The sequence below is a fragment of the Camellia sinensis genome, unplaced genomic scaffold (assembly GCF_055761805.1).
Source record: "Camellia sinensis isolate YWXY unplaced genomic scaffold, ASM5576180v1 Unanchor3, whole genome shotgun sequence".
Lineage (NCBI taxonomy): Eukaryota > Viridiplantae > Streptophyta > Magnoliopsida > Ericales > Theaceae > Camellia > Camellia sinensis.
In genome coordinates this window covers 2,006,598-2,033,799 of record NW_028129178.1, presented here as the reverse complement: position 1 = coordinate 2,033,799, position 27,202 = coordinate 2,006,598, and the positions used below count along the sequence as shown (strand labels likewise).

At 32.6% G+C, this 27,202-nt stretch overlaps 1 protein-coding gene across 1 annotated transcript; it reads left to right on the top strand.

Moving 5' to 3' along the window:
* The first annotated feature begins 15,917 nt into the window (after nucleotides 1-15,917).
* LOC145816234 (putative phospholipid-transporting ATPase 8) lies at nucleotides 15,918-23,573 on the top strand. Its single transcript, XM_082912546.1, has 5 exons — nucleotides 15,918-16,121; nucleotides 16,614-16,734; nucleotides 17,035-17,117; nucleotides 17,203-17,311; nucleotides 23,103-23,573. Exons 2-5 carry the CDS (start codon nucleotides 16,618-16,620, stop codon nucleotides 23,181-23,183), a joined length of 390 nt encoding a protein of 129 aa, XP_082768672.1. The 5' UTR covers nucleotides 15,918-16,121; nucleotides 16,614-16,617; the 3' UTR covers nucleotides 23,184-23,573.
* The last annotated feature ends 3,629 nt before the right edge of the window (nucleotides 23,574-27,202 follow it).

The following is a 27,202-nucleotide window of genomic DNA, read 5'->3' as shown; positions in this document are numbered from 1 at the left end:
GTATCTATATTGCAAGATAGAGAGAGAGAGAGTGATAGACAAGTTTTTGAGCTTTGGTAAATTTTTTTAACCTAAAAACATGAGGGATGGCCCTATATGTATAGAAAAACATGTTCCTATCTCGTAAATATCTGTATTGAACCAACTGGTGTAATGAATGCACATGGGGGGGGGGGCAGCTGGCAAAAAAATATTTGCCTATCAGGACACCTGGCTAGTCGGCCAATGACTTGTACAGCCGGCCACAAAAAGTGGCTGGGCAGTCCAAAAAAACTACTCTCATGCCCGACTTCAAAAGGGTATATCTCCCTTATTCGGCCTTAGTTTTAGGTGATTCTTGAGTCTAAATTGAAGCATCGAAAGTCTACTTTCTAATGGTTATGGTCTTACATCAAAATGCTAAGTGTACAAAGAGATATGTCTAATTTAGTGAATGTTACTCATTTCTTTCTTAATAGTTTGATGCTCAACCTTTTTTCTAAACTAGTTTTCCTCCACCTCCTCCTATTTCCTTTAACTACAAACATATAAATAAAATGTTTTTCAACATTTTTCAAAGAGTTCACCTCCCTTTCATTTATTTCCACTTTTTCCTTACACGGCTTTCTAAAAGTACAATATTTTAAACAAAACGCGAGCCTCAGAACCTCGCAGAAACATTTGGAAAAATATTTTGAAAAAGAGGGTTTTATGGTCTGAAATAGTTTTGGTCAAAATGGGGTGTAAGGTTGGGATTAGAAGCTCAAAATTGAAGCCTTTTATTGAAGATTGAACATTTGTACAGCGTACTAATTCATTATTGAGTGTTCAACCTGAAGCGCCGAAGTCTTAAGGACGATCAAGAATGGGGTGTCTACAGATGCACTCGTATCAATCAACACATTGGCAACATAATTGCATAACAAGAAAGTACCTCTCACAACTAAAGGTGCTGGCACTAAGTCTGGCGTGCTAACAGCATACACACGCCCTGAAGGTCTCTGCTCCACTGCTCACCCCTTAAAGTATTCATCTAATGTACTGACTAAGCCGAAGAGGCTCCCTGATTGGCCCTCGAGACTTGTACTGACTGTGCAAGCTGGTGGCTCTATGTCTACCTTGAACCAGATACACCAGGTATGCCATCTAACTGAGGGCAAAACCTCTTCAAGTGCCCTGCCTGCCCACACTGCTAGCAAGTAGGCAATTACCCTCTCCCCTGACTCTGGCTCTGAGAACGAGCCGAAGATGATATGAATCGCTGCCTTCCTCCCCTCAGCGGGCAAGTTGGAGACTTGTAGCCTAACTGACCACACTTAAAGCAAATGAAATCTCCCTGACCACCTCTCTCAGAACCTGAATTCGGTACTGGAAAAGTGGACCTCGACTGAGCTCCATGGGACTGCTATGGAGTAGAACCCCTCTGCCTCTTACTGTCCCTCTGAACATCCTGACTCCTCTTGAAGCCCCTCTTCCGCTCCTCTTCCATTTGCATCACGGTCTCAAGATGAGCCGCCGACTCTACAAGTTGCCCGTAATCTTTAATCATCGAACCAGCTACCTTGAAAAGAAGCCCGGTCCTTAACCATTTCTCGAACTCCATACAATGGCACTTCTCTGTAGCCACCAACTCTGGTGCAAACCATGATAGACTAGTAAATGCAGTTCCAAACTCGACCACCGGTGTGTTCAACTACTTGAGTTGAAAAAACTGCTCCCTCAACTTCTCCTTAATAGTGGGAGGTAAGAACTTGTCCTAGAAAGCGTTGATTCCCAAGTTACTCCACTGCGTCCACTCGCATACTTCCACCATTGACCTGCATCTCCCTTCAGCTGGAAAAATGCCAAGGTCACTCTCAAACCACCGTCTTCGATGCCAAGCATCTCAAACGTCTTCACCATTTTCTCTAGCCACGCATCCGCCTTCAGTGGCTCCTTAAGATCACCCAAAAACTCATCTGGATTCGAACAGAAAAACTCTCGCTTTAAAAAAGACGGTCTCGTCTCAGCAACATGGGCTTAGACTTGATTCTCAGCTCTAAAAATGTCCATGGATTCCCGTAATGCTCCAACCATCTCGCAGGCTTAGGCACCCATGGCCTGTTGAGCACATTAGCCTGACTAACCCCTTCATCTTGCGCAGGAATCTCATCCGGTAAAGGAACCTCATGCCTTCTAGGCCTACCATGCCTACCACCACAACGTCCATGTCCTAACATCCTAATGAAGGTACCACGTGTACCACCATAACGTCCATGTCCTAACATCCTAATGAAGGTAACAAAAGAGATTAACACATTTACAAATGTGCCGAAGCTAACTCACTTGTGTCCTAATGCAGTGGACAACAATAATTCACTCCACATAAGCACATAATCACATAAACACATACAAATTTCCTTCCTAGATAATGGTCGTCCTGTGGCATTGCTAGAGTTCCAATTAAAAACAACAGTGATCAAGTGCTCTTCTAATAGGACTTCTAGAAACCCGTAAACCCAATCAGTATCTTAAGAATTAAGACTTATACCCATATAATCACATAAGCATGTTATCACATAGCATTACAAACATACATACATTTCTATCAAGTTAGATAAACCCATTGTGGTAAGAACAACTTCCTACGTATCCGAAGTATTTAAACTCGGTATGCTCTGATACTAATTGTAACACCCCGAAATAATTACAATATATCCATCTCATAACAACAAATAAATAGCAAGATGATTGAATTGATAAGATTTCATTAATTAGAGTTTTATATACAAAAGGTGACACATGCGATATACATTCATAAACAGTACATCCTAAATCTACAGTATATGTTACAATATAGTGAAAAGAAATGAAAGCTAAATAGATAATCATATGCCTTAAAGGCTTACATCTTTCCAAGTCAATGATTGGGCACATCAAAAGTGAGTCTTAAGCTCAATACAGATAAAGCCCTAGGCTTGTACAAAATTAACTACAAAAATACAACATTAAGCCTTTAGCTCCACAGTCCTCCCAAACGAAGTCCTTGGTAAAGGCATATCACCAGCACCTGAAAATGTTTTTCCCACATAAGGTGAGCCAAAAGCCCAGTAAAAATGCCGCAACACAATGTACAAATCTTAACAAAGCCATAAGGCTTTATACATATGCAATGTCCATGCTAAAATGTTTTACATTTCTTTCCAAAAACCATGCCATGCCAAGTTTATATAACAATTCTCAAAATCATCAATTTACAATAGAAAATAGGGGAAAATCTCAAACCAGTACAATCTTTCATGGATATTTCGTCTACGGAAAATTGTCAAACAACACCCATGTAAACGTAGCCTATATAAGCGCTACTATTGCCATTTTATGGATATTTCGTCCGCGAGAACCGACATCCATGTATGCGCGCGTTTTTCAGGACTTTCACACTGGACACACAGGCCAACTTGATTTGGTGATACACACCTCTTTCCAACGTTCACCCCTTTTTGTCAATATCATATACATTTTCAATGTAATAAATAAGTAATAGTGTTTAATGCACATGGATGAGAAATTAGTTTTAGTTCACCTAATTCTTATGCAATTTCTACAACACTCATAGTTATCCTCCACCAATAACCAAAAACAGATATCCCTAAATAAATAAATAAATTTCATTAAAGATACCCTTTTCCACAATCTCAAAATGAGATTTATAATACATATCCAACTCCACCCTCATCATTATCATCATTTCAATTTCACAATTTCCATATCAATTCCATTTTCTCTTTACAATCTCAAGTATTCACATTTTTGGGCAAAACCTCCATTTTTCTTTAAAAATCAATTTCAATGTAGGAAATACTTCTTTTCAACATATATCAATCCCAATTTCATACCCACAAGCTTTTCCAAGAGACCATTTGAAAACCCTTCTTTATTAATTTGATTTCACACCCTAGGTTTTACCAAAACAACCCAAACCACTATAACCCTTTGAAATAGCAAACAACTAAAGTAAAACTTATATAAGATTGTGGAGTATCCCTACCTCATGCTTAGAAAACGAGAGAGAGAGAGAGAGAGAGAGAGAGATAGAGAGAGAGAAGCTTCAACAATGCTGAAACCCAACTTTGCATAGATGAAAATGAAGCTCCAAGTGAGCTATACATTTTTCTCAAAGGGAGTAGGGTAAAGAAATCAATTGATCTAAGTGTTTTATAAGAGAGAATGTGAGTTTTAGAGAGAGAGAGAGAGAGAAATGAAAAAGTGATGTAAAAAGTGACTTTTAAGGACTGATATACGCTCAGTCCGCTCGAGCGCAAAAAGTGACGCTTGAGCATAAGACACAAAAGTTGTGGCCACTTGAGCATGAAATACAAACTCGCAGTACTTTTACATACAGAAAACCAACGCTTAGATGCAATAAGGGCCGCTCAAGCCAAGACCGCTCAAGCGCAAGAAGTTTCGCTCGAGCGTAGAATAACACTTCCTAGTACTTTTGTAGACCTGCAAAAGTACTGAAAGTTCACAAAAATCGCTTGAGCACAAGAAGTGACGCTCGAGCGTAAGAGCAAAATTTTGGGCAACAAAAGTTTAAAAACCAAGCTACCAACCTGTTCCAAACGCAACCAATACAACCCAATAGCTCAACTCAAGGAGAAATAGTGGACAACAAGACAAGAACAGCTATAGAAAGAGAAGAAACCTGAATCCAAAAGTCAAATAGGTCAGGTTTAAACCAGAGACGTTATAAGCTGGAAATTTGAAGAAGAAATGACCTTTAACCAAATTCACCACTCATTTGAAGTCTAGGAGTAGTGTAACTTATCTATGAGTAGTTCTTGAACTTAGGAGTAGTTTTATCTATAATTCAATGTTTGTAACCTAGTTTGGCCTTGTTGATTGTAATGTTATTTGAACTTGTAATTTGGTTCTTGTAATTAAGTGACAAGTTTAAGTGTTATTAATCGAATTTCAGTTTATTTGTACTTGTTTCTTCACAATACAACCTTTAAAGAAGTCCTTGAATTTGTCAAGGTATAGGATACCAACTACATTGCTTGATTAAGTTGTTGTTTGTAAAAATTGGTTTATCTGTCAAATCTTCTCTGTCGATTTGATCTAAACCTGTTTTTTTGCTAATTGTTACCTATTTATCCAAATGTGCACAAGTGTTGTCTATTTATTCACCTATTTGTTCAATATCACATATATGTCCAACTTGCTGCCACCAATTATTGTTACCGCTGACTTTTTTGGACAATTTTTTGGTGATTGTTTTGGCGCTGTTGACTTTTCAACATGTGTTTCTTTATCAAAAAAAAAATTAAAATTAATGGCATATGACCCATGAGAGTAGACTTCTCACCATTAATCCATAATAATATTAATTTATGAATATTTTAAAACTATATAAGTTCATTTACGAGATTATATATATATATATACACACATGCAATATTCATACGAAGTTGGAATCTTACATTCAACTTTTATTTTTATTTTATTTTTTTAGTTGGTTGGGGGAAATAGAGCAAAAGAATCTACACTCTTAATTGTGAGACTCAGATTAAATGTTACGATAAAAAAAACACATTTCATCGACTTTCAACTATCCATCTTATCTCAAGGTCATAATTCCATAAAGAATGAAAATAATTGTATTCAATTATGAGGTACATATATATATATATATATATATATATACATATATTCAATAGGAATTATGAGGAATATATACTATCATAACCTATTTGTCTTTTTCTTCTTTTTTTTCTTCACCTTCATACAAAGTTATCTTCATATGCTGCAAAGGTCTCACTCTCCTCTCATCAAAGAAAAGAAAGAAAGATATACACTAGTATAGTCTATTAATAATAATGTGTATTAATTAAAGTGTATTTATAGTGATAACGTAGAGAAGAATCAAAAACTAAAAACTAAAAACAAAAAATAAAAAACAAAAAACAAAATAAGTGGAGTTGAAATGGAGACAAAACAAAAGAGGTTTGGCTTCCTTGATATGGACGGCCTAGAATGAAAAAACAAGTGGGGGAGGATGTGGAAAAAGCCAAACAAAGTGTACAACCACACACCAGCAGTGGTCGGCTGCCCGTAAAGACCGGAAGGAAGGAAACATCTCAAAACTTTATCTCCAACAATAAAATCAGGAATTACGAATAGATTTTAATAAGTGAATTTATTATTTAATGGATCTTATAAAAAAAAAATCGTTATAAAAAAAGTTATTAATTATAAATTTTAGTGACAATTTATAAAAATCGTGATAAAAAAAAGTTACTAATTATTAATTTTTAGCGACATATGTAAAAAATTATCACAAAAAAATTATTTTTAACATTGACTTTACCAAGACTTATTTTTAATAAAATTTGATTAAAATTAAATATAACTATTAGAACTTATTGATAATTTACTTTAAAATTGAACCCCCTCTCCCTCCCCTCTCCATTCCTTCATCATTTGCCAACTTGTACGCTCCATAATTAACCATCCCTCCTCACCATTCTTTCATCATTTGCCAACTTGTACGCTCCATGATTAACCATCCCTCCTCAAGAATCAAATTCCCTCCCATCATCCCAAATCATTTGTGGAACCCACTTGCCTACCCCTATTCGTCATTCCTCGTGTCACTTCTCATTGTTCGACACGTGGTCATCATCAACAATGGCTTGGCATTCATGTGCATTGCTAGATGAGGACCGTAAAACCTTTGCTAGTCCTGCATAACTTTAAGAGGGAGCATTATGTGGTTTTGGTCATGTTGGTGTCATGTCAGTCATCTTTGTATCCAAATTATTTTATTTAATTATATCTAATTATTTATCATGCTATTGTGTTGTTATTTTTATTCTATATTTGATTCGTGTTATTGAAAGTGTTCGTTATTAGTTAAAAATATTAAATATATGATGAAATTAAAATTTCTCTACTCAAGTTAAATTTCATGAAACTAAATTGTAGGACTGCTCGCGGGTCGGTTTTGGCCGAGTGCTGGTCAAAACCGACCCGACCCGCACTTATGCGGTTGGGGAAAAATGGACCCGCAACCGCCCGCGATGTGGTTCGCGGTTTAGTTTTTTTTTTTTTTTTATTTAACTTAAGCAAATTTGACATTTTTTGTTACTTTCTAAACATTTTTTTTTTTAGAAGAGTTATAAATTAAATTACAAGATATACAATTCATGATCATAATAAATAGTCCGCATGTTAGATAAGATGATATGGAACCATGCTTGAGGATAGTAATTAATCTTCCTCCTTAGCTTGCAAAAACAAACCCTTAAAAGTCAAACTAGTAACACTAATTTAAATATGCAAAAACAAACCCTTAAAAGTCAAACTAGTAACACTAATTTTAATAGTGAATTAATCTTCACTGTTTAGTTTTTAATATGCAATAATGTGATAATAGAATGACAATTCAAAATATCATATTTAACTGTGTCTACTAAACTAATGGAATATAATGATTTTTTTTATATATATAAATAAAAGTCAAACTAGTAACACTAATTTAAATATCATTAGATCATGATAATGTATATAAGTGTCCATATAATAAATTTTACTTTCATCCAAAATGTAAAAATAAAAATAATAACTAGTTATCTCCATCTATCCAAAATGCAAAAAATAATAATAATAACTAGTTATTTTTTCTTTAAAAAAAAAAAGATGCGGGTTGCGGCGGGTCGGGTTCGATCCGAACCCGATCTTTTGCGAATTTCTTGACCTGCACCCGCCCGCCTACCTACATCGAAACCGCCCAAAGCACTGCGGGTAGGGTAAAGTCGAGCGGTTTGTGCGGGCGGGTGGGTTTGTTGCCCAGCCTTACTAAATTGTATGTTTTTAACTCAATTTCATTCTTTGATTTTAAAAATACATATATATATATATATACACTTGTAGTCACTCTGCGATGCACGCAATTTTACAAAATCAATAATCATTATAAAAATAAAAAAAAATAAAAAAACTGGCTGTTTGATTGTATTCTCTAATATGGATGTAAAAAAAAATTCATTTTTTTTCCCAATCAATAGGAGATGCTACATTAGTCATTCCACATAATATAATGAATTAAAATAAAATTAATTTTAACTCCAATTATATTTAGTTAGTGGTTAAAAAATTTTACATGCTATTTATTTTTTGTCTTTTTTTTTTCCTCTTTAAGTTTATATTGATTCACTAAACATAAATAGGTTTGTAAATGTATTAAATTTGAATTGACAGCATAAAAAAATAGAATAGTTTAATTTTTTTTAAAAAAACCTAATATTTTAAATATGAAATCGCTTGCATTTGGTCAAACTCTGAATTTACATAAAAAGATATCTAAAAAAAGAAGAAATTTGTGGTTTAGGTATCAAAAGAAATGGGTTCCTAAAAATTAATTTAATCATGAGTTATTTTAATGATTAAATTTAAGCATAAACCCATATTCAAATAAATTTTGATACTCTCTTCATTTCCAATCCAACATCTACACCAAAAAAAAAAACAAAACAAAACAAAACACAAATAGTCAATAATTGAGAGAGTTACAAATTAATAATAGTAGCGTAAAAAAAAGAATGAAATCTCAATTAAATGACACATTATTAGTATAAAAAAATAAAAAAAATAAAAAAGAGAAAAAAAATTCAGATTGTAGGAAAAAAGAAAAAGAAAGAAAAACAAAAACAGAATTTAAAACAGAATAAAATAATAATATCCATTTACATAAACTCATTTTCCCATACATGCAAAAACTCATGTAAGGACATATTTCAAATATAAAGTAGATACAATTGAAGGGGAAAAAAAAAATACTCGTGACTTGACTTTAATGCAAGATTTTTTAGACACCATGAAAGAGAGTTGAAAAGGGTTCAATGTTTATTGCAATTTTTTTGTTTTTTTTCTTTTCAACCTCTTATTCGTGGCTCCTTTTGCAAACACTTGTTTTTTATATTGAAAAAGATTAAGCTTAGATAAAAGATATATTTGGAATTCTATCATATTTAAAATTTATGTGGATAATTAATTGATGAGTTCAAAAGTTAAAATATTAAATTTTTATATTGAAAAGATTAAGCTTAGACAAAAGATATATTTGGAATTCTATCATATTTAAAGTTTATATGGATAATTAATTGATGATTTTAAAAGATAAAATATGAAATTCAACTTGAAGATACACTTTGAAAAGATTAAATTGAAATATATGGATATTCTAGTTTAAATAGAAAAAAAGAAAAAAAATCAAAATTTCAAATTAGATTTGTTTAGATAAACTTTTAAAAAATTTAAATTTTAAAATTAGATAGTGAGAGGCAAAATAAAGATTTTAACTGAATAGATAGATATCAAATTTATTAATTTTATCTGTTTGTATATTTGATTATTTATATTTTTTTTGTTATGTTTATTTTAAATAAAATTAGAATTTAAGAAAATGAGGTAAAGAGACTCCAGAGGAAGCCATCTAGAAAAAAGAGTGCATGAGAGTTTAATATTTAGAGTTTGGAAACCTCTCATATTCTACACTACATTCTTATAAATATACTAGCATATCACTCGTGCTATGCACGAATTGTGTTTACAATTATCTATATATGTGAATTGTAATTTTTAAATATTTTTTTTAAATGTCTTCTTTTTTTCCTTTTTTATATTATATTAAAGTTTAATATTTTGATAATAATCATATGTGTTGGACTTTTCAATGAATTAAATGTCTTATTTTTTATTATATTATATTAAAGTTTAATATTTTGATAATAATCATGTGTGTTGGACTTTTCAAGAAATTTTGTTTATGCTTGTTCTTAATGCATTAAAATGTTATTATGATGGATAATAATCATATGTGTTGGGACTTTTCAAGGAATTTATATGTATTGGATTTCAAAGAATTTTTTTTATGCTTGTTATTAATACATTAAAGTGTTATTATGATGGTAAGACTTGAGAGTTGGGAGAAATTAATAAATGCAAAGATTTTTTTTTAAAATCAAAATATTAGAAAATTTAGATTGAGAGATTGGAGCTCCCACAAGGCTTGGGGTTAAAAACCCCTTCTTACTTAATATATAGTATAGATAAAGATAACCTTTTATTATATTTTTTACTAAATTAACGCTAACATAGGTCATAAAAAACATATTATCTTAACAAAATTATATGGCTTTAAAATCTTATTTAACGCACTTTTTTAATTAAATGAATTATTCATGTCTATTTCGCAACTCAATATTAATTTAATGAATATTAAATGGATTATTCATGTCTATTTCGCAACTCAATATTAATTTAATCCATTTAATATTCATGTTTATCTGTCGGATCATGTTATATTTATGTTTTTTTTTTTTTTTTTTGGGAAAATAATCAACCTTAACTAATTAGAGCCATTAAATATTTGTATTATCAAGTCATGTAATATTTTCGTTTCGTATTGGAAAATTATCAATCATATATCACTAACTTCTTTTATGATTCAAGTCGTGTTATTGAGCCTTATCAAAAATTCTTAAGCATTACTTATTTATTTTTCTTTCGCAATATTTTTTCAAGTTACTTTTCATAATTTTTATAAGGGTAAATTATACTGACACCCTTGAGATTTCTGTTTAATACATGTCCCTTTCTCACATTTGAAAATTTTCATTCCCTTCCTTGAGATTTGTGATTTCATTACAAATTGCCCATTGAATTGCTGATGTCATGTCTTAAAATTTTCAAAATTACCATCTTATCATTTTTCCTACCATTTCTTCTCTCCTATTATCTTGAATACATTCTACAACTTTCCATCACAGTGCACCAAAAAAAAAAAAAAACTTTCTATCATTAAATTCTATCTGAACATATTCTTATTGATAACGATATACAAATATAAATTTTATATTGAATTTTCAAATATAATGACATAGCTTAATGGTGATATTTCACTTTAAAACAAAAACACACATAAACATGCTTTATATTTACGACAATATCACCATCACAACATTTTTATGATATTTTTTATATAAATTTTTATATATAAATATAAATTTTCATTTTTATTTCCACCATTATATCTAGATTAGATCAATTAGTTAATCTAGGTATATTTAAAAAGTATAAAATTTGTACAAAAAACTTTTTTTTTAAAAAAAATTCCATTGAATACGACAAAATAAGATAATGTATTAAACTTTTGTATTTTTTTTTATATTTGGTGAATTTAAAAAAAAAATCACAAAATATTATATTTCTTAAGTATATCTAAATTAGGTGTATCAAAAAAAAAAATTGCTTAAATATTAAAAAAATCAATAAAAATAAAAATTAAAAAAAATAAAAAAATAAAAAAAAACTCAATTTTTTGTATGAGTTAAATCAAAGAATATGATTGTTATTTTCCTTAACATGATATGAACAAAATATTTGTATTATTTTGTTATTTTATACATATAAAAGTTAAGAAGTAAATATGTCATTTTAATCTGACAGAGGAATAAATATAATTTTTTAGATTTATATTAAATAGAAATATCAGAAGTCAATGTAATTTCCCCTTTTTAGAATCAATGAGATATGGACTGCTACATCTGCTTCTCAATTTGTTTTTTATTTTTTTTTCAATTTACTTTTCATAATTTTTATGATCAGTGAGATTTGCAATGCTACATCCGCTTCCTAATTAGTTTCATATTATTATCCATACTATTATTAAAAGCCAACTCTTAACTTAGTGTCTTGAAACTTTATACCACCTAAAATTTAGATAAACATAATAATAATAATAATAATAAAAGAAATTAAGCACGCATGTTCTTTCTACTAAACACGCTCTCCAAGCCAATAGTTACATACTATTCTAAACTTCTTCTATGCCACAATCAATTACTCTCATCATTTATTTATTTATTTATTTATCTTGATTTCTTTCTCTTTTTACGACGTTGTGCAATTCCTATCTTTAAAAAAATAATAATAATAAAAATAAAAATAAAAAAATTATTATGCAATTTCAATTCATTTTCACCATTTTCACTTCTCTCTATTAGCAGTAAAATATCACTTATCTATTGAAGAACATTGCAATCTTATTTTTTAGATTCATATTTTTTTTTTTCGATTCATAATTGCAATCTTATGATTATTCAACAACATTGCAATCTTATCCTACATTGTAAGTGTGATATTTGTTAATTATCCTACATTGTAAGTGTGCAGGAAATCCCGCATCGGTCTGTGAGGGACTACTTTTCCCACCTTATAAGTAGACTGGCTCCTCTTACCTTACATAGGCCTTTTCCCCCAGTGGGGGAGGAACAAAACCGTGCGGTCAGAATGCCAAAGCGGACAATATGTGCAAGGCACGGGGACTGGTGGCTTTATTTGACGCCGTCTGTGGGAACTCCCTCCGGGGTGACCGGAGCCAGCGCGGCTGGGGGCTAATGTGCGGGAAATCCCACATCGGTCTGTGAAGGACTACTTTCCCACCTTGTAAGCAGGCTGGCTCCTCTTACCTTGCATAGGCCTTTTCCCCCAGTGGGGTCGGAACAAAATCGTGCGATCAGAATGCCAAAGCGGAAAATATGTGCAAGGCACGGGGACCAGTGGCTTAATTATACTCTCATCAAGTTCTTTGAAAAAAAAATAATAATAATAGCAGAGTATAAGAAATAATTCAATATTTCTTAAAATTTATTTTTTTTAAAATAGTTTTTTCTTTAATTTTTTTTCTTATATTAAAATCTCTTTGACAAAGAATCTTAGGCTTGTAGTTTGTCAAAAAATTGTTTGTTTGCTTTCTTAATTTTTTTTTTTTTTTTTTATCAAATATGTTTCACTGTAACTCTTTATTTATTTATTTATTTTTTGAATATGTTAAATCTATTTGAAAATAAGTGTTCTCAGAATTTTGGACTTATAGTTTTTTGAAAATTTGTTTATTTAATCTTTTTTTGCTGTGTGTTCTTTTAAGATAGAATTTAGTGTTCTTAAAAATAAAAAGTTTATTCTTTTGGACTTATTATTATTTTTTTTAATGTTAATAGATTTCACTATTATTATTATTTTGAGTATATCAAATCTCTTTAATTATAATATTCTAAGAGTCTTGGGTATGTATTTTTTTATTTTGTGTGCTTTATTGTGCAATTTTAATTCACTTTCACCATCTTTACTTCTCTCTATTCACAATAAAATATCAGTTTTCTATTCGAGAACATTGTAATCTTATGATTGTTTAAGGATATTGCAATCTTATCCTATGCTATAAGTGTAATATTTGTTAATTATACTTTTTATTTTCTTCATTGAAAAGTTCCATTATGTTATCAAGTTATTTGGAAATATATATATATATATATATAATTTGTAGTTTGTTTTCTCTTTAAAAATAAGTGTTCTAAGAATTTTAAATTTGTAGTTTTTTAAAAATTTGTTTGTTTGTTTTCTTCTTCTTTTTCTTCTTCTTTTTTTTTTTCCTTTTTTGTTTTGTTTTGTTTTTTTTTTTTTTTTGGTTATGCGTTCTTTTAGAGAAAGAATTTAGTGTTCTTTAAAATATATATAAAAAAAAACGGTTTTTTCTTTTGGTTTGTTTTTTTGGTTTTATTATTATTTTTTTAAAATCTTAATAGATTTCACGATTATTATCATTATTATTATTTGTATTTAATTTTTGTGATTGTATTTAATTTTTTGTAATAATTTTCAAAGTATTCAAAAAAATGGATTTCTAGGCTATATTCAATCATAAAGTCATACCATTTGCGAGTTATTCTGGATTGTTGAGTAGAATCATATTTATCACGATAAGCATGTCTTTTAGCCTTATTTTCTTTAGACCTAAAATTAATAAGGAGTTTATCAAGATCAGGAGCAAAAGGTTTACTAGTTGTCATTAATTGAGGATTTATTGGAGGTATTACTTCAAAATCAGTTTGGGTAGGAGAGTCTTGAGACGCAGTATCTTCTTCTGGGAGATGTGTATTATTATTATTATTATTATTATTATTATTATTATTATTATCAAGTCTCTTTGATTATAATATTCTAAGAGTCTTGGGTTTATATTTTCCTATTTTGCGTGCTTTTGTATTTTTATATTAATTTTTTTTGTTATTCACTTTTTTTAAGCTTTTGTTTGTTTTTTTGAGTATAAATTTTGTTTTTTTAAATAGAATTTGTTTGTTTTTTTCTTTATTTTTTTTAGTGTGTATGTTTTTTTTTTTTTTAAAAAAAATTCAATGTTCTTAAAAAACATTTAATCTTTTTTTTTTCCTTCTTTTTCAAAATTTGTGTGTGTATTTTCTTAATTCGTTTTTTTCATGTGTTTCTTTAAGAAAAAATTCAATGTTCTTAAAATTTGTTTTCATTGTAAGTGATTAAGAGGCTTGGATTAGTGTTTTTATGCTTAACCACATTTTAAACAAAAAATAAAAATAAAAATATTCCAACTAGATCATATATTATTTTGCCAAATACATATGTATTTTATTTATTTTATATTTTTGCCGGCTGCTCTACGATTTTTGCTTTTCAGAATAAATAATTTCTAGTGCTTCTCTATTAGAGAAAAATATGAATTTTGAAACATGTGAATTTCATATCATAATTTCAACAATTTGCACACGCATTGCATATGCCCGGCCTTTAGTAAGACATTACGAGAGCTTCTTTTTGAGTAAAGATTAAATGGTTTGCGAAATAAACGATACGTATATATATATATATATCATAACAATTTTTTTTTCCTTAGCAAAAAGAAATTTTATTGATAAAAATGCACACTTATATATGAGAAGAACATCAATAAAGAAAGAAGGAAGATGTGCAACAAGCATCATAGTAGATCTCTCAAATTCCAACTGGGTTGGCACTAAGAATTCTACACAATCATTTGCTAGCATCAACCTCAAAGTTGTGAGGAACCAACAAAGCAAGCTACAAAACTAGCCAAAACACTGTTCCAAGCATGTGCACATAGAGATGGCCACAGGGTAGGTTTGGGACAGGTTTGTCATCCCCCGCCCCCTCACTTGCTTTCAAACTCTACCCCCGCCCTCGCCCCCAGCCCAACTTGCTACAGGTGGAAATTTTCAACCCTTTCCCCGCCCCCACAAATACCTACAGATACCCGATATTTGTAGATACCCGACCACATTTCAAATAGTCAAAAAAACTAAGAATCATTTAAATCCTTAATACACTAAATAATTTCTCTTCTTTTCATATATATAAACAGGGAGACTTTTAATATTATTATTACCACAAACTTTAAGTATTCATTTCTTTTATCTAATTATAATATATATATACACATATATCACTACAACAAAATGCACTTTTGGCGAGCAAATTTGGCGACTAAAAAAAATTTAGTCGCCAAAACTTGTGGAATTGGCGACCAAAAATTTTTTTAGTCGGCAAAAGTACAATATTCAGCTACTAATTTTTTTTAGTCGGGAAATATTGATTATTGGCGACTAAAAAAAGTTTTAGTCGCTAAAAATACCACAATTGGCAACTAAAAAATGTTTTAGTCGCTGTATAGATAGTTTTGGCTACTAAATTTTTTTAGTCGCTGAATGAAAAACAAAAAGTTGCTTCAGACTTTTGGCGACCAAAAATTTGGTCGCCAAAAATTTATTTTTAGCGACTAAACAATATTTTAGTCGTCAAAGAATTAAAATATTTGGAGGGAAAATTTTGAATTTTGGAGGGATTTATAAAATTAATTGGCAACCAAAATATTTAGTCGCCAAATTACTACTTTTAGCTACTAAAACAATTTTAGTCGGCAATAATATATAATTTAGGCTAAAATAATATTTAGTCAAATTTTTTGCACCCTTTTTAGCGACCAAAATAATATTTAGTCGCCAAATGGCATGAAATTATACATTTCCCGACAAATAAATCATTTAGTCGCGGAAGCTCAACATTTTATAGAAGGAGTAATTTCATATTTGCGCATTTGTCTCACACTTTTACCCTCTTTGTGTATACACCACAACCACAGATCCTCTGTCTCAACCAACTTCACCACTGCAAATCAACAAACCTCACAGTGATCAAACCTCACGACCGCACATCCTCAGCACCGTTGGTCCCCGTACGCCACAAATTAGCATCGCCACCACCGCTAACAGGTTCGCTCTCTCACTCGCTTTTGCTCTGTTACTCTCTCGCTCTCTGTCTTGCTCTGACTCTCTCTATCTCGCTCTCTCTCTACCCCTTCTTCTATATCCCCAACTGTGAACTCTTGCTTTAGGGTCGTTTATTCTACCCATTCAGTTTAATTTTGTCTTCACTTCTGAAATGGGTTTGTTTGAAGTGGTTTCTTTGCTAGAATTTTATGGGTTTAATGTTGTAAATGGGTTTGATTTTAGGGTTTGATACCTTTTTCCCCCTATTTTTCCGTTCTCTCTCATTAGTTTCAAAGCCCTAATCCATTGTATGTAATCTCATGTATTCAAAAATAGAAATTATCAAATAAAAGTGTTATCAGTTTTTGGTAGAGAATGTTTTAATTATAATTTTCCTCAGTTTTTCTGATTCCTTTTTTATTACCTAGCATCTTTTGATTTTTATAATCAATAAATTATTACCATCCTTAATGTACTCTTATGAATTATGTTTAGGTTGATGCTTAATGATTGCCAGTTAGGTTTTAATATTCATTGCTATGCCCAGGGAGAAAGGGGAGCTCAGGTTCTTATTGTTCCAGAACTTGTTGACTTTATCACCCCAGCATTGGACAAGGTAGTGATGCTTTCTTATATATAGCATTCCTATTCTTTGCCAATTTTTTCAATTTTTTTTTTTTTGGGCTTTTCATTTCCCACTAAAGCTACCATCTCAGTATGCTGAGAACCTTATTTTGAATTCCAACACAACCAATTTCATGTTGCCTCACAAATTCATCTTGAGTATTATATATAAACATCCACCATTTTTTTTTTATGATATTGGGTATTGGTTTTATTGATTCATGTTTAATTTCATATTATTTATTGTTATCATCATCATTATGAATGATTTGTTTTGGGTGCTTTGGCATAGGTTCCTGAATGCATCGACAAGCTTGCACAAGCTGAAATAAAAATATGGGTTTTGACAGGAGATAAGACTGCAATTAATATTGGGTATGATTGGTAGATATGACTTTCCACATCAGTTAGACTTCAAGTCTAATACTAACATTTCTGACTTTTAAGTTCAATTTTGCAGTTTTTCCTGTAGGTTACTTAGAGAAGGAATGAAACCAGTAATATTAAACTCGGAGGCACCAGGGTTTAAAGTGCTGGAGAAAGCTAGGAATGTGTCTGCCATCCGTGAGGTTAACATGCAGTAGTTGCTCTTCTTCTTATTATGCTTTTAAGTCTTCAACTTTCACCTAAGATAAGCTCATCATATATGCTTTAGAGTTATATAGTTGATGAGAGGAAATTTTAGTTGTTGATGCTTAGGCTCTATTTTTTTCCCTTCTTGAATGACACTGGGTAGATATAGAGAAAATATTTTTTGGTTGAATAAAGTGTTTCTGCAGTTTCTGGTATAAAGACTGCATCAATCCTATGCGAAAGACTTGGCCGAAACATAGTAGCCTACATCTGTTAATGAAATACAAGTTATTTTTACTGACAAATGTTTAATTTTTTTGCACAAATTTACTTCAAATGAAAAAACTAACATAGGATGGCTATTAATGATATTCTACAAAATTAATTAGCATTCCCCTTAATTTAAAGCAAGAAATACAATTATTGGAGGAAAAAAAGAACTACATTTATGGAATAACTAACAAGGCAGAACTAAAATAAATGAATTCAATTAGAATATATTTCTATGTTATTAACATTTCTTTTTTTAATTTTACTTGTAGCACAGTAGAGTGCCCTTTATACAAGATTAACATAGAAGTTTGTAGATAGATTAATCTCACACTCCTATAATCCCTTTCAAAAGAATTTTGCCGATTAGGAGAGTAACATTGACTCACCTTTGTTCTCAACTTTGTGAATTAGGAGTTCGTTCAATATGAACTTAGAATTCAATCAGAATATATTTCTATATTATTAATCTTTCTTGTGACTTTACTCGTAGCACACTAGAGTGTCCTTAATATACTTGGTACATGACTCTCACACCCCTAGAAGAGCCTTTCATATTCCTAGTTTATGTATCTTCCTATAGATAATACCACCCAATATAATTATAGAGTAAAATTGATGTCAAACATGTGATTGATTGAATTGGGTTTATCATGGAGTAAAATTACTCATGTTGACATTTTTTTTTTTTTTAAGTAATAGCTATATCCCTCCATAATTGTGGCATTGTTAGTGGTTATGATGGTGATCAAATTGATTAGAGAAGCTAAATATTATCAGTTGATGGGGAACTCAACATGAAAGTGAAAGTTCGACAATAAAATGATTGCAACAGTCATGTTGATAGCTTCTCTACAATCATTTTTGTCATGACTCGTAAGAAAATGTCATTCCTTTTCCTGATAGGGAGATGTAGATGGCTCAAGAAAACATAAAATTTTAAAGATAATATGTTCTTCAGTAAACTTAAGGATTATTTCCTCTTTTGGTCTAGGACTATTAAGGCAACCCAAATGGGGTCATTTGAAAGATCTGCATAGAGCGATAAAGTTGTGTGAGTCGGCTTTAGTATCAGGAGATCCCACTATGATCCCTCTTGGGAACTATCAGGAGGTTAGAGTTACAATCATTCTCCAAGAACCATTTATCTTATCTTATACTTCATCAATGTTACAAACCTATGGGAAAATCAATCTCAATTTCAATTTCAAGAGTTTTCAAATTAACTCCATCTACTTAAGCGTGTCTTTGTCCCATTATTGTTTCCAAAGGTGGTCAATGTTGAAGCACAAAAGAGTTGTTCATGCAACCTAAGGTCCATGGAAAGAAAGGTTTTGTCACTTTTTATAATGTATATGAATAGGCATTTAGAAAGTTAAAACTATAGACTTAAAAACAGAAACATCAGCAGCTTGATTTATTAATAGATTCTTCTCTCTCGAATTAATAGCTTCCCCATGACAATTAGGATCTGTGACAACAAACAGAATGTAATTCGGACCCGTAGGTTGGGAGTTAGAGCCGAAAATGCCTTACACTTAGTCAAAAAATGGCGTTCTGGGGAAGAAAATTCAAAACAGTCCCCTCACCACTGTATGGCTATCACGGACAGCTTCCCCATGACAATTAGGACCTGTGACAACAGACGGAATGTAATTTGGACCTATAGGCTTGGAGTTAGAGCCAAATATGCCATAAACTTACTTGAAAAAGGGCGTTCCGGGGGCGAAAATTCAAAACAACCCCCGAACCACCGTGTGGCTCTCACGGAAAGTTTTCCCATGACAAATTGGACTCATGACAACTGACGGAATGTAATCCGGACCCGTAGGTTGGGAGTTACAACCGAATATGCCTTAAACTTGCTCGAAAAATGGCATTTCAGGGGTGAGGAGAAATGACACCACCTTTGATTTATTCATTATTCTAAGGGGTGTGGTTGTGAGGGGTTATCTTGATTTTTTTTTTTTAACAAATTACAGCCAATAATGGATATTGTATATGTTGTATGTATGCATGTATCTATGTAGGTTTGCAGTCCCTCAAAAAATGGCCATGGAAAATAACAGTCTAAAACTAGTTCAAAAAAGAAAAAAAAAAAAAAAGTCCAAAACAATAACATCTATGGTGTTGGTAATGTTGGGAAAGCAACTGTGTGAAGCCTAAATGATCACAACCCTCTGGACTTTCTTCCCTACAAACCCTAAGGCACATGAATAAAACTGGTTCTGTTTTTTACATCATTTATATGATTTTAGAACAGTTTCCATTACCATATCAAGGTAAAATGAATGAAAAAGGAGAGATACATAGTCATACTTTGATCAGATAGTTTTTTTCCAAATAGCACCTGAACCAAACAATGAGTCATCTTCAACCCTGCTAGGATGCTACTTGTCACCCATCATGTTTAATCCAAATCCTTATCTCCAATATGCTCTCCAAGAACCTATTACACTAGAATCAAACATTAGCATAGTTAACCCTTTGTTTTCTTTTCTTTTGTCCTCAATGCATGTTTATTATTGTTGTTAATTTGCTGCTAGAAGTGTTACTAACTTCGACGACACAGGTTGCCAGAAGATTATGTTCCATGTTCTAAAGAAGGATAGGGTAAATAAATATCAAGTTTTGGAAAATGTAAAAAAGGTTGGGGCCAACTGGTCATTCAACTTTCATCACCATGATGACCATTGAATGCAACATACTAGACAGTAATTATTCTTAGTCAAAGTAATTCTTCCCTAACCACAAATGATTGAACAGACAGTAAAAATCATCTTTTTTAAAACACTTTACATTAGAGGTGATTGTGTTAGCCTATTAGATGTCTTTGTCCTCAAATTTCATTGGATCTTCATGGGATGTTCCTTTTCTGCATTCTTCACTTCAAACTCATATGTTTTTCTTTGCTTCACTTTCATTTTCTTTTCTTTTTAGCTTTTTTTATGAAGCTGAATGTCCTTTTCCATCTCTAATATATTTCTTCATGGGCAGCAAAATGCTCAACAACTCTTAATAAGGGATTCTCTGATGTGTTGAATCTTGCAATTGTGGTTTAAGTTAAACAATTGCTGACCATTTATTCTCGTCAATAAGTTAATAATTTTATTAATGACTTCAGACTGACTAACAAACATCAGCTTTATTGGCATAGTAACCTATTCTTGATCTACCTCAGGATGTGTTTGGACAATTTAAGAAAAATATTAAAAAGAACAAGAAGACAGAGAAGGCATTGTACTTGAGTTCTTATATTAAAATAATGGAACTATTAATAATCTCGGGCTTAAGAAAAACTCAGGTTATATAATGCAGGTGGGTATTATTAATAATAAGAAAAAGGGCATTTCGGGGGCAAAAATTCAAAACAGCCCCCAAACTACCGTATGACTCTCACGGATAGCTTCTCCATGAAAAACAGGGCTTGTGACAACTGACGGAATGTAATTCGGACCTGTAGGTAAAGAGTTAGAGCCAAATACACCCTAAACTTACTCAAAAATGGGCGTTTCAGGGGCAAAAATTCAAAACAGTCCCCGAACCACCGTGTGGCTCACACGAACAGTTTCCTCATGACAAATAGGACTTGTGACAATTGACGGAATGTAATTCGGACCTGTAGGTAGGGAGTTAGAGCCGAATACGCCCTAAACTTAGTCGGAAAAGGGCGTTACGGAGGCGAAAATTAAAAACAGCTCCCAAACCACCGTGTGACTCTCACAGACAGCTTCCAATCCATTGTGTGACTCTCATGGATAGCTTCTCTATGACAAATAAGACTTGTGACAACTGACGGAACGTAATTCGGACCGGTAGGTAGAGAGTTAAAGCTGAATACGCCTCAAACTTATTAGAAAAACAGCTTTTCGGGGCAAAAATTCAAAACAGCCTCCGAATGACCATGTGACTCTCACAAATAGCTTCCCCATGACAAATAGGACTAGTGAGAACTGACTAAACGTAATTCGGACCCGTAGATTGGGAGTTAAAGCCCAATACGCCCTAAACTTAGTCGAAAAAGGGCGTTTCGGGCGCAAAAATTCAAAACAGCCCCCGAACCACCATGTGGTTCAAATGGATAGTTCCCCCATGACAAATAGGACTTGTGACAACTGACGGAACGTAATCCGTACCCGTAGGTTGGGAGTTAGAGCCAAATACGCCCTAAACTTACTCGGAAAAGGACTTTCCGGGGGCAAAAATTCATAACAGCTCCTGAACCACCGTGTGGCTCACACAGACAGTTCCCCCATGATAAATAGGACTTGCGAGAAATGACAGAATGTAATTCAGACCTGTAGGTTGGGAGTTAAAGCCGAATACAACCTAAACTTAGTCGAAAAATGGCGTTTTGGGGGCAAAAATTCAAAACTGCCCCCGAACGATCATGGGGCTCACAGGGATAGATTTTTCATGACAAATAGGACTTGTGAGAATTGACGAAATGTAATTCGGACCCGTAGGTTGGGAGTTAGAGCCGAATATGCCCTAAACTTAGTCGAAAAAGGGCATTGCGGGGGTGAAAATTCAACACAGCCCCCGAACCGCTGTATGGCTCACACGGACAGTTCCCCCATGACAAATAGGACATGTGACAACTGACAGAACATAATCCAGACCTGTAGGTTGGGAATTAGAGCCGAATATGCCCTAAACTTAGTCGAAAAAGGACTTTCCGGGGGCAAAAATTCATAACAGCCCCCGAACCACTGTGTGGCTCACACGGACAATTTTCCTATGACAAATAGGACTTGTGAGAACTGACAGAACATAATTCGGACCCGTAGGTTGGGAGTTAGAGCCGAATATACCCTAAACTTAGTCGAAAAATGGTGTTTCAGGGGTGAAAATTCAAAACAGCCTCCGAACGACCTTGTGGCTCACATGAATAGCTTTTCCATGAAAAATAGGACTTGTGAGAACTGACAAAACGTAATTCGGACCCATAGGTTGGGAGTTAGAGCCGAATACACCCTAAATTTTGTTGAAAACGGGCGTTTCGAGGGCGAAAATTCAAAACAGCCGCCGAACGACCATGTGGCTCACACGGATAGCTTCGCCATGAAAAATAGGACTTGTGAGATCTTATAGAACGTAATTCGGACCCGTAAGTTGGGAGTTAGAGCCGAATACGCCCTAAACTTACTCGAAAAATGGTTTTCTGAGGCAAAAATTCATAACAGCCCCCGAATATGCCTTACACTTAGTCGAAAAACTCGCAACACTTAGTTAAAAAAGCAACAACTTTATTAAAATAACATCTACATATTCTAATAATTGCCTTTATATATTTATAGAACGAAGAAATTACATATTACATTGTTTGTGCAGTTGGTTGGAATAAATATTGCATGATATATATATATATATATATATTTATATTTTCTTTTATTTCCAAGAAGATATTTCTCGATTATTCTACCTTAAATGCATGTTAGAACATGTTCCATATGACTGACTAAATTGATATTTTGTAACCAATTCTAATGTTTCGTTTTTTGTTTTTCTTTGTAGATGGCTTTATTGAGTGGACTTATGGATAATCCATATTGGTGTATGGAGAAGAATTTTCACTTTTGTGTAGAACTAATATAATACTTTTGTCGTCCTCAGTTTTTGTGTAGTTCATTATTACTGATACAGAAAACTTTTGGCAATCAACAGATAATGACTGTTGTGGTACATAGATCACCTTTTGTCATGGTACATATATACCATTTGTCGGCATACATATAGGATGTTTTGTCATGGTCCATAGAAAACTTTTGTCGTGGTACATTTATCACCTTTTGTTGTGGTACAGATTAAGATGGTAATTTGTACCATGCCAAATGGTAATTTCGCTTGGTAGTAAATGTATTTTTTTTTTTTTTTGTATACGAAGGGCTTTGATTTTTGTATGATATATTTTGTATGGAATTATTATTTTAGTTTGGACAATAGTTGATTTGTATGGATTTTGATATTTAATGTTATTTATTTTTGGTATATGGATGTAGATTGTGGAATGATTGATAGTATGTATCATTTTGTTTTTACACGTATTACAGGTTGCATTGTATATAGACAAGTTGTAGAGAAATTATAATTTTGCGATAAAACATAATATCATGTTTTTGGTGACTAAACAATTAGTAGTTAAAAAGAAATTGCGAAAAGACATTTGGCGACTAAAAGTTTTGTAGCAAAAAAAAAAGAAGACATTTGGCAACTAAAAGTTTTATGGCAAAAAAAAAAAGAGACATTTAGCGACTAAAAGTTTAGTAGCCAAAAACAAACAAACAAAAAAAATAGACATTTGGCAACTGAAACTTTAGTAGCTAAAAGAAAATCAAATATTTCGCGACTAAAATATTTCGTAGCTAAAAACAAAAAACTAAATTATAAACACACTTTTGCCGACTAAAATTTTAGTAGCCAAAAATGTAGAACTTTAGGCGACCAAATATTTAGTAGCCAAAAGAGGAACTCTTTGTCGACTAAACATTTAGTAGCCAAAGATGGAGACTTTCGGCGACTAAATTTTTAGTAGCCAAAAAAGAACTCTTTGCCGACTAAAATTTTAGTAGCTAAAAAGATGGGACATTAGGCGACTAAAAGTTTGGTCACCGAAAAGGGTCTAATTTAATTTAATGTCCAACCTTTTGGCGACTAAATATTTAGTCGGCAAATGAATACATTTGGCAACTTAAATAATTTTAGTCAGCAATTAGCTTTCCCAACTACTCTTCGGCTACTAATTTTGCGACCAAAAAATTTAGTCGCTAAAGCCCTTCGGCGACTAAAAAATTGACTTTTGGCGACTAAAAATTTAGTCACCAAAAGTGAAAATTCTTGTAGTGTATATATATTATTTATTTATATATTATTAATTATATGGGGGTAGCTTTGGATCGGGGGAGGCGATACTCGCCCCCGCCCAACCCCTGTTGCGGATGACCAAAATATAATCTACTCCCGCCTCACATAAGTGACAGGTTGGATAAAATTTGCCTCATTCAAGCAGATATGGACGAACCCTCACGGATCGAATTAAAATGGATCTGTGCATATCACCCCAACTACCATTCATCCCAGAGCTCACTGTATTGAATGCCGAACCTACTGCAAGTTCTCCACAACATCATGAACGGAGTGCTAATACTCACTGCTATATGCTTTGATCCACAAGGCCACTATAGCAAATACAACACAGAGAAATTCTTTATCTTAAAGGCCATGTTAATGTTAAGTTGTTCTTAAAAAATAATTTTGAAAAATGATTAAAAAAATTAAAATTTTCATACAAATTTTATAAGTTTAAAATTTTATTTTTATGTTTGAATATAACTTTTACACATTTACGATGTTGTTAAAAGCAGTTAAGACTCTAATTAGTATTTTTTTCAAATCAAGGGGATTTAACATGTGTGGTTAGTTTTTTAACCACCAAATCTCTATTAAGGCGAGATCTTAGATTCCACTCTTAGAAGTGGAATATGAGGCAAGACTTAAGTACTTGAAAGGAAACGGTGATAGTTCAACTCTCCCAATGTATTAATTTAACAACTAACAACTAACTTTCGTCAATAAAAAAATAAAAAATAAAAAATCAAGATATATTACACTAAAACCCCCTAATGTTTGGCCTGATTACATACCAACCCCTGACGTTTTGGAAATCATATTCCTACCATTGTAATAGTCTCATTTCACAAATCCATCTATCATGAAGTGGACATTAGACCTATTAGACGAATCTTGATGACATAAGCAAAAAAAAGTATAAATGACTGATTTGCCTTTTTATAGCGATCCTCATTTAGACCCAACCCATTTGATTTTTTTTTTATCTGAGTTTCATTGTTGTATATAGTTGTTCATGTCTAGTTTCTCCTTACTTCTCTTTGAGTTTGGCTATTGGGAAGTGTTGGTGGCGTTTGGAATAGGTTGGTAGCTTATTTTCAAACTGTTATTGTCTAGAATTCTACTTCTTCGCTCAAGCAGCACTTTTTGCGCTCGAGCGGTCTTTGTGAATTTCTAGTACTTTTACAAGTTTGCAGAGATACTGGGAGTTGGCATTTTCTGCTCGAGGGTCTTTCTTGTGCTCGAGCAGTGTTAGTTCGAGCGATCTTTATTGAGCTCAAGTGGTGGTCTTCAGTCTTCAAAGCTTCTGGAAGTTTGTATTCTTCGCTTGAGCAAAATTCCTACACTCGAGTGGTCTCATGTTTTTTTTATCTGGACGCTCAAGCAACACTTCCTGCGCTCGAGCAGTCTATGCGTATATCAATTTGCAAGGTCACTTTTATGAGTCATTTTTTTCACCTCTGTCTCTCTCTAAACTTTCTAAACACCCTAGATCTACACCCTCTCTCTCTAAACTTCTACTTCTCTCTACAAATACACCAACATCCGTCGAGTTCTTCACCCGTGTCCCTTTGTTAAAAAGGTAAAACACGCCGTGAGCTTCATTTTGATCCGAACAAAGTTGGGTTTTAGGCGTTGTTGAAGGTCCATCACTCTTTCTCTCGTCTTCTAAACTTGAGATGGGGATTCTTTGCACCTTCTAGGAGTTTTAACTTAGTTATTTACGATTTCTAAACAATATTGTGATTTTTGAGATTTTTGAAACAAATCTAGGGCTTTGGGTTAAAGATCAAAAAAGGGGTTTTTACAATGGATTCTTCGAAATGTTTGTGGTGTTGGAAATAAAGTTGAGTTGTAATGAAATGATCGATTTTGATACTTGGGATTGATTTTGGAAGAAAAATGGGATTTTTCCCTAAATGTCTCAAATATGAATTTTATGTAAATAATGAATTGATGTTGGAAATATGAAATTGGATTGGTTTTGATGAGGATGGTGGAGTTGGATATGTATTATCACTCATATCTCGAAAATTTGGAAAGTGTATCTTTAATGAGATTTAAGTATCTGTTTAGAAATATCTGTTTTGGGCTATCGGTGGAAGATAGTTATAATTATTGAAGAAATTGTATGAGAATTAGGGGAATTGAAACTATTTTTTCATTCATTTGCATTGAGCGTTATCTCACATTTATACTTTGGAAATGTTTATCGTTTTGTGAAAAATAAGTGAATCTGGAAAATATATATTGTCTCGTTGAAATAAGTTGGCCTAAGTATCCATGGTGAAAGTCTTAAAACTGCGTGTATATATGGGTGCCAATCCCGCAGACGAAATATCCGTAAAATGACAATAGTACTGCTTGTATAGCCTACATTTACATGGGTGCTAATTCACAGTTTCTCGCGGACGAAATTTTCGTGAAAGGTTGTATTTGCTTAAGATTCCCAGAGTGTGATTCACTGCCCTGTTTTTTATTGTAAATGAAATGAATTACGATATTAGCATGGCATTACATAGTTTTGGAAAGAGATATAAAATATTTTGGCACTAGAATTGCATTACTGTGTTAGATTATTTCTACTAGGCTTTGGCTCACTCCATGTGAGAAAATATTTCAGGTGTTGATGATATGCCTTCTCCAAGGCAAGAGCTTGGGAGGACTTAGGGCAAGAGCTTCATTTTGTTGATTTATATATATATATATATATATGTTTTGTACAGGCCAAAGGCCTTTAACTGTATTAGACTTGAATTCCTCTTTTG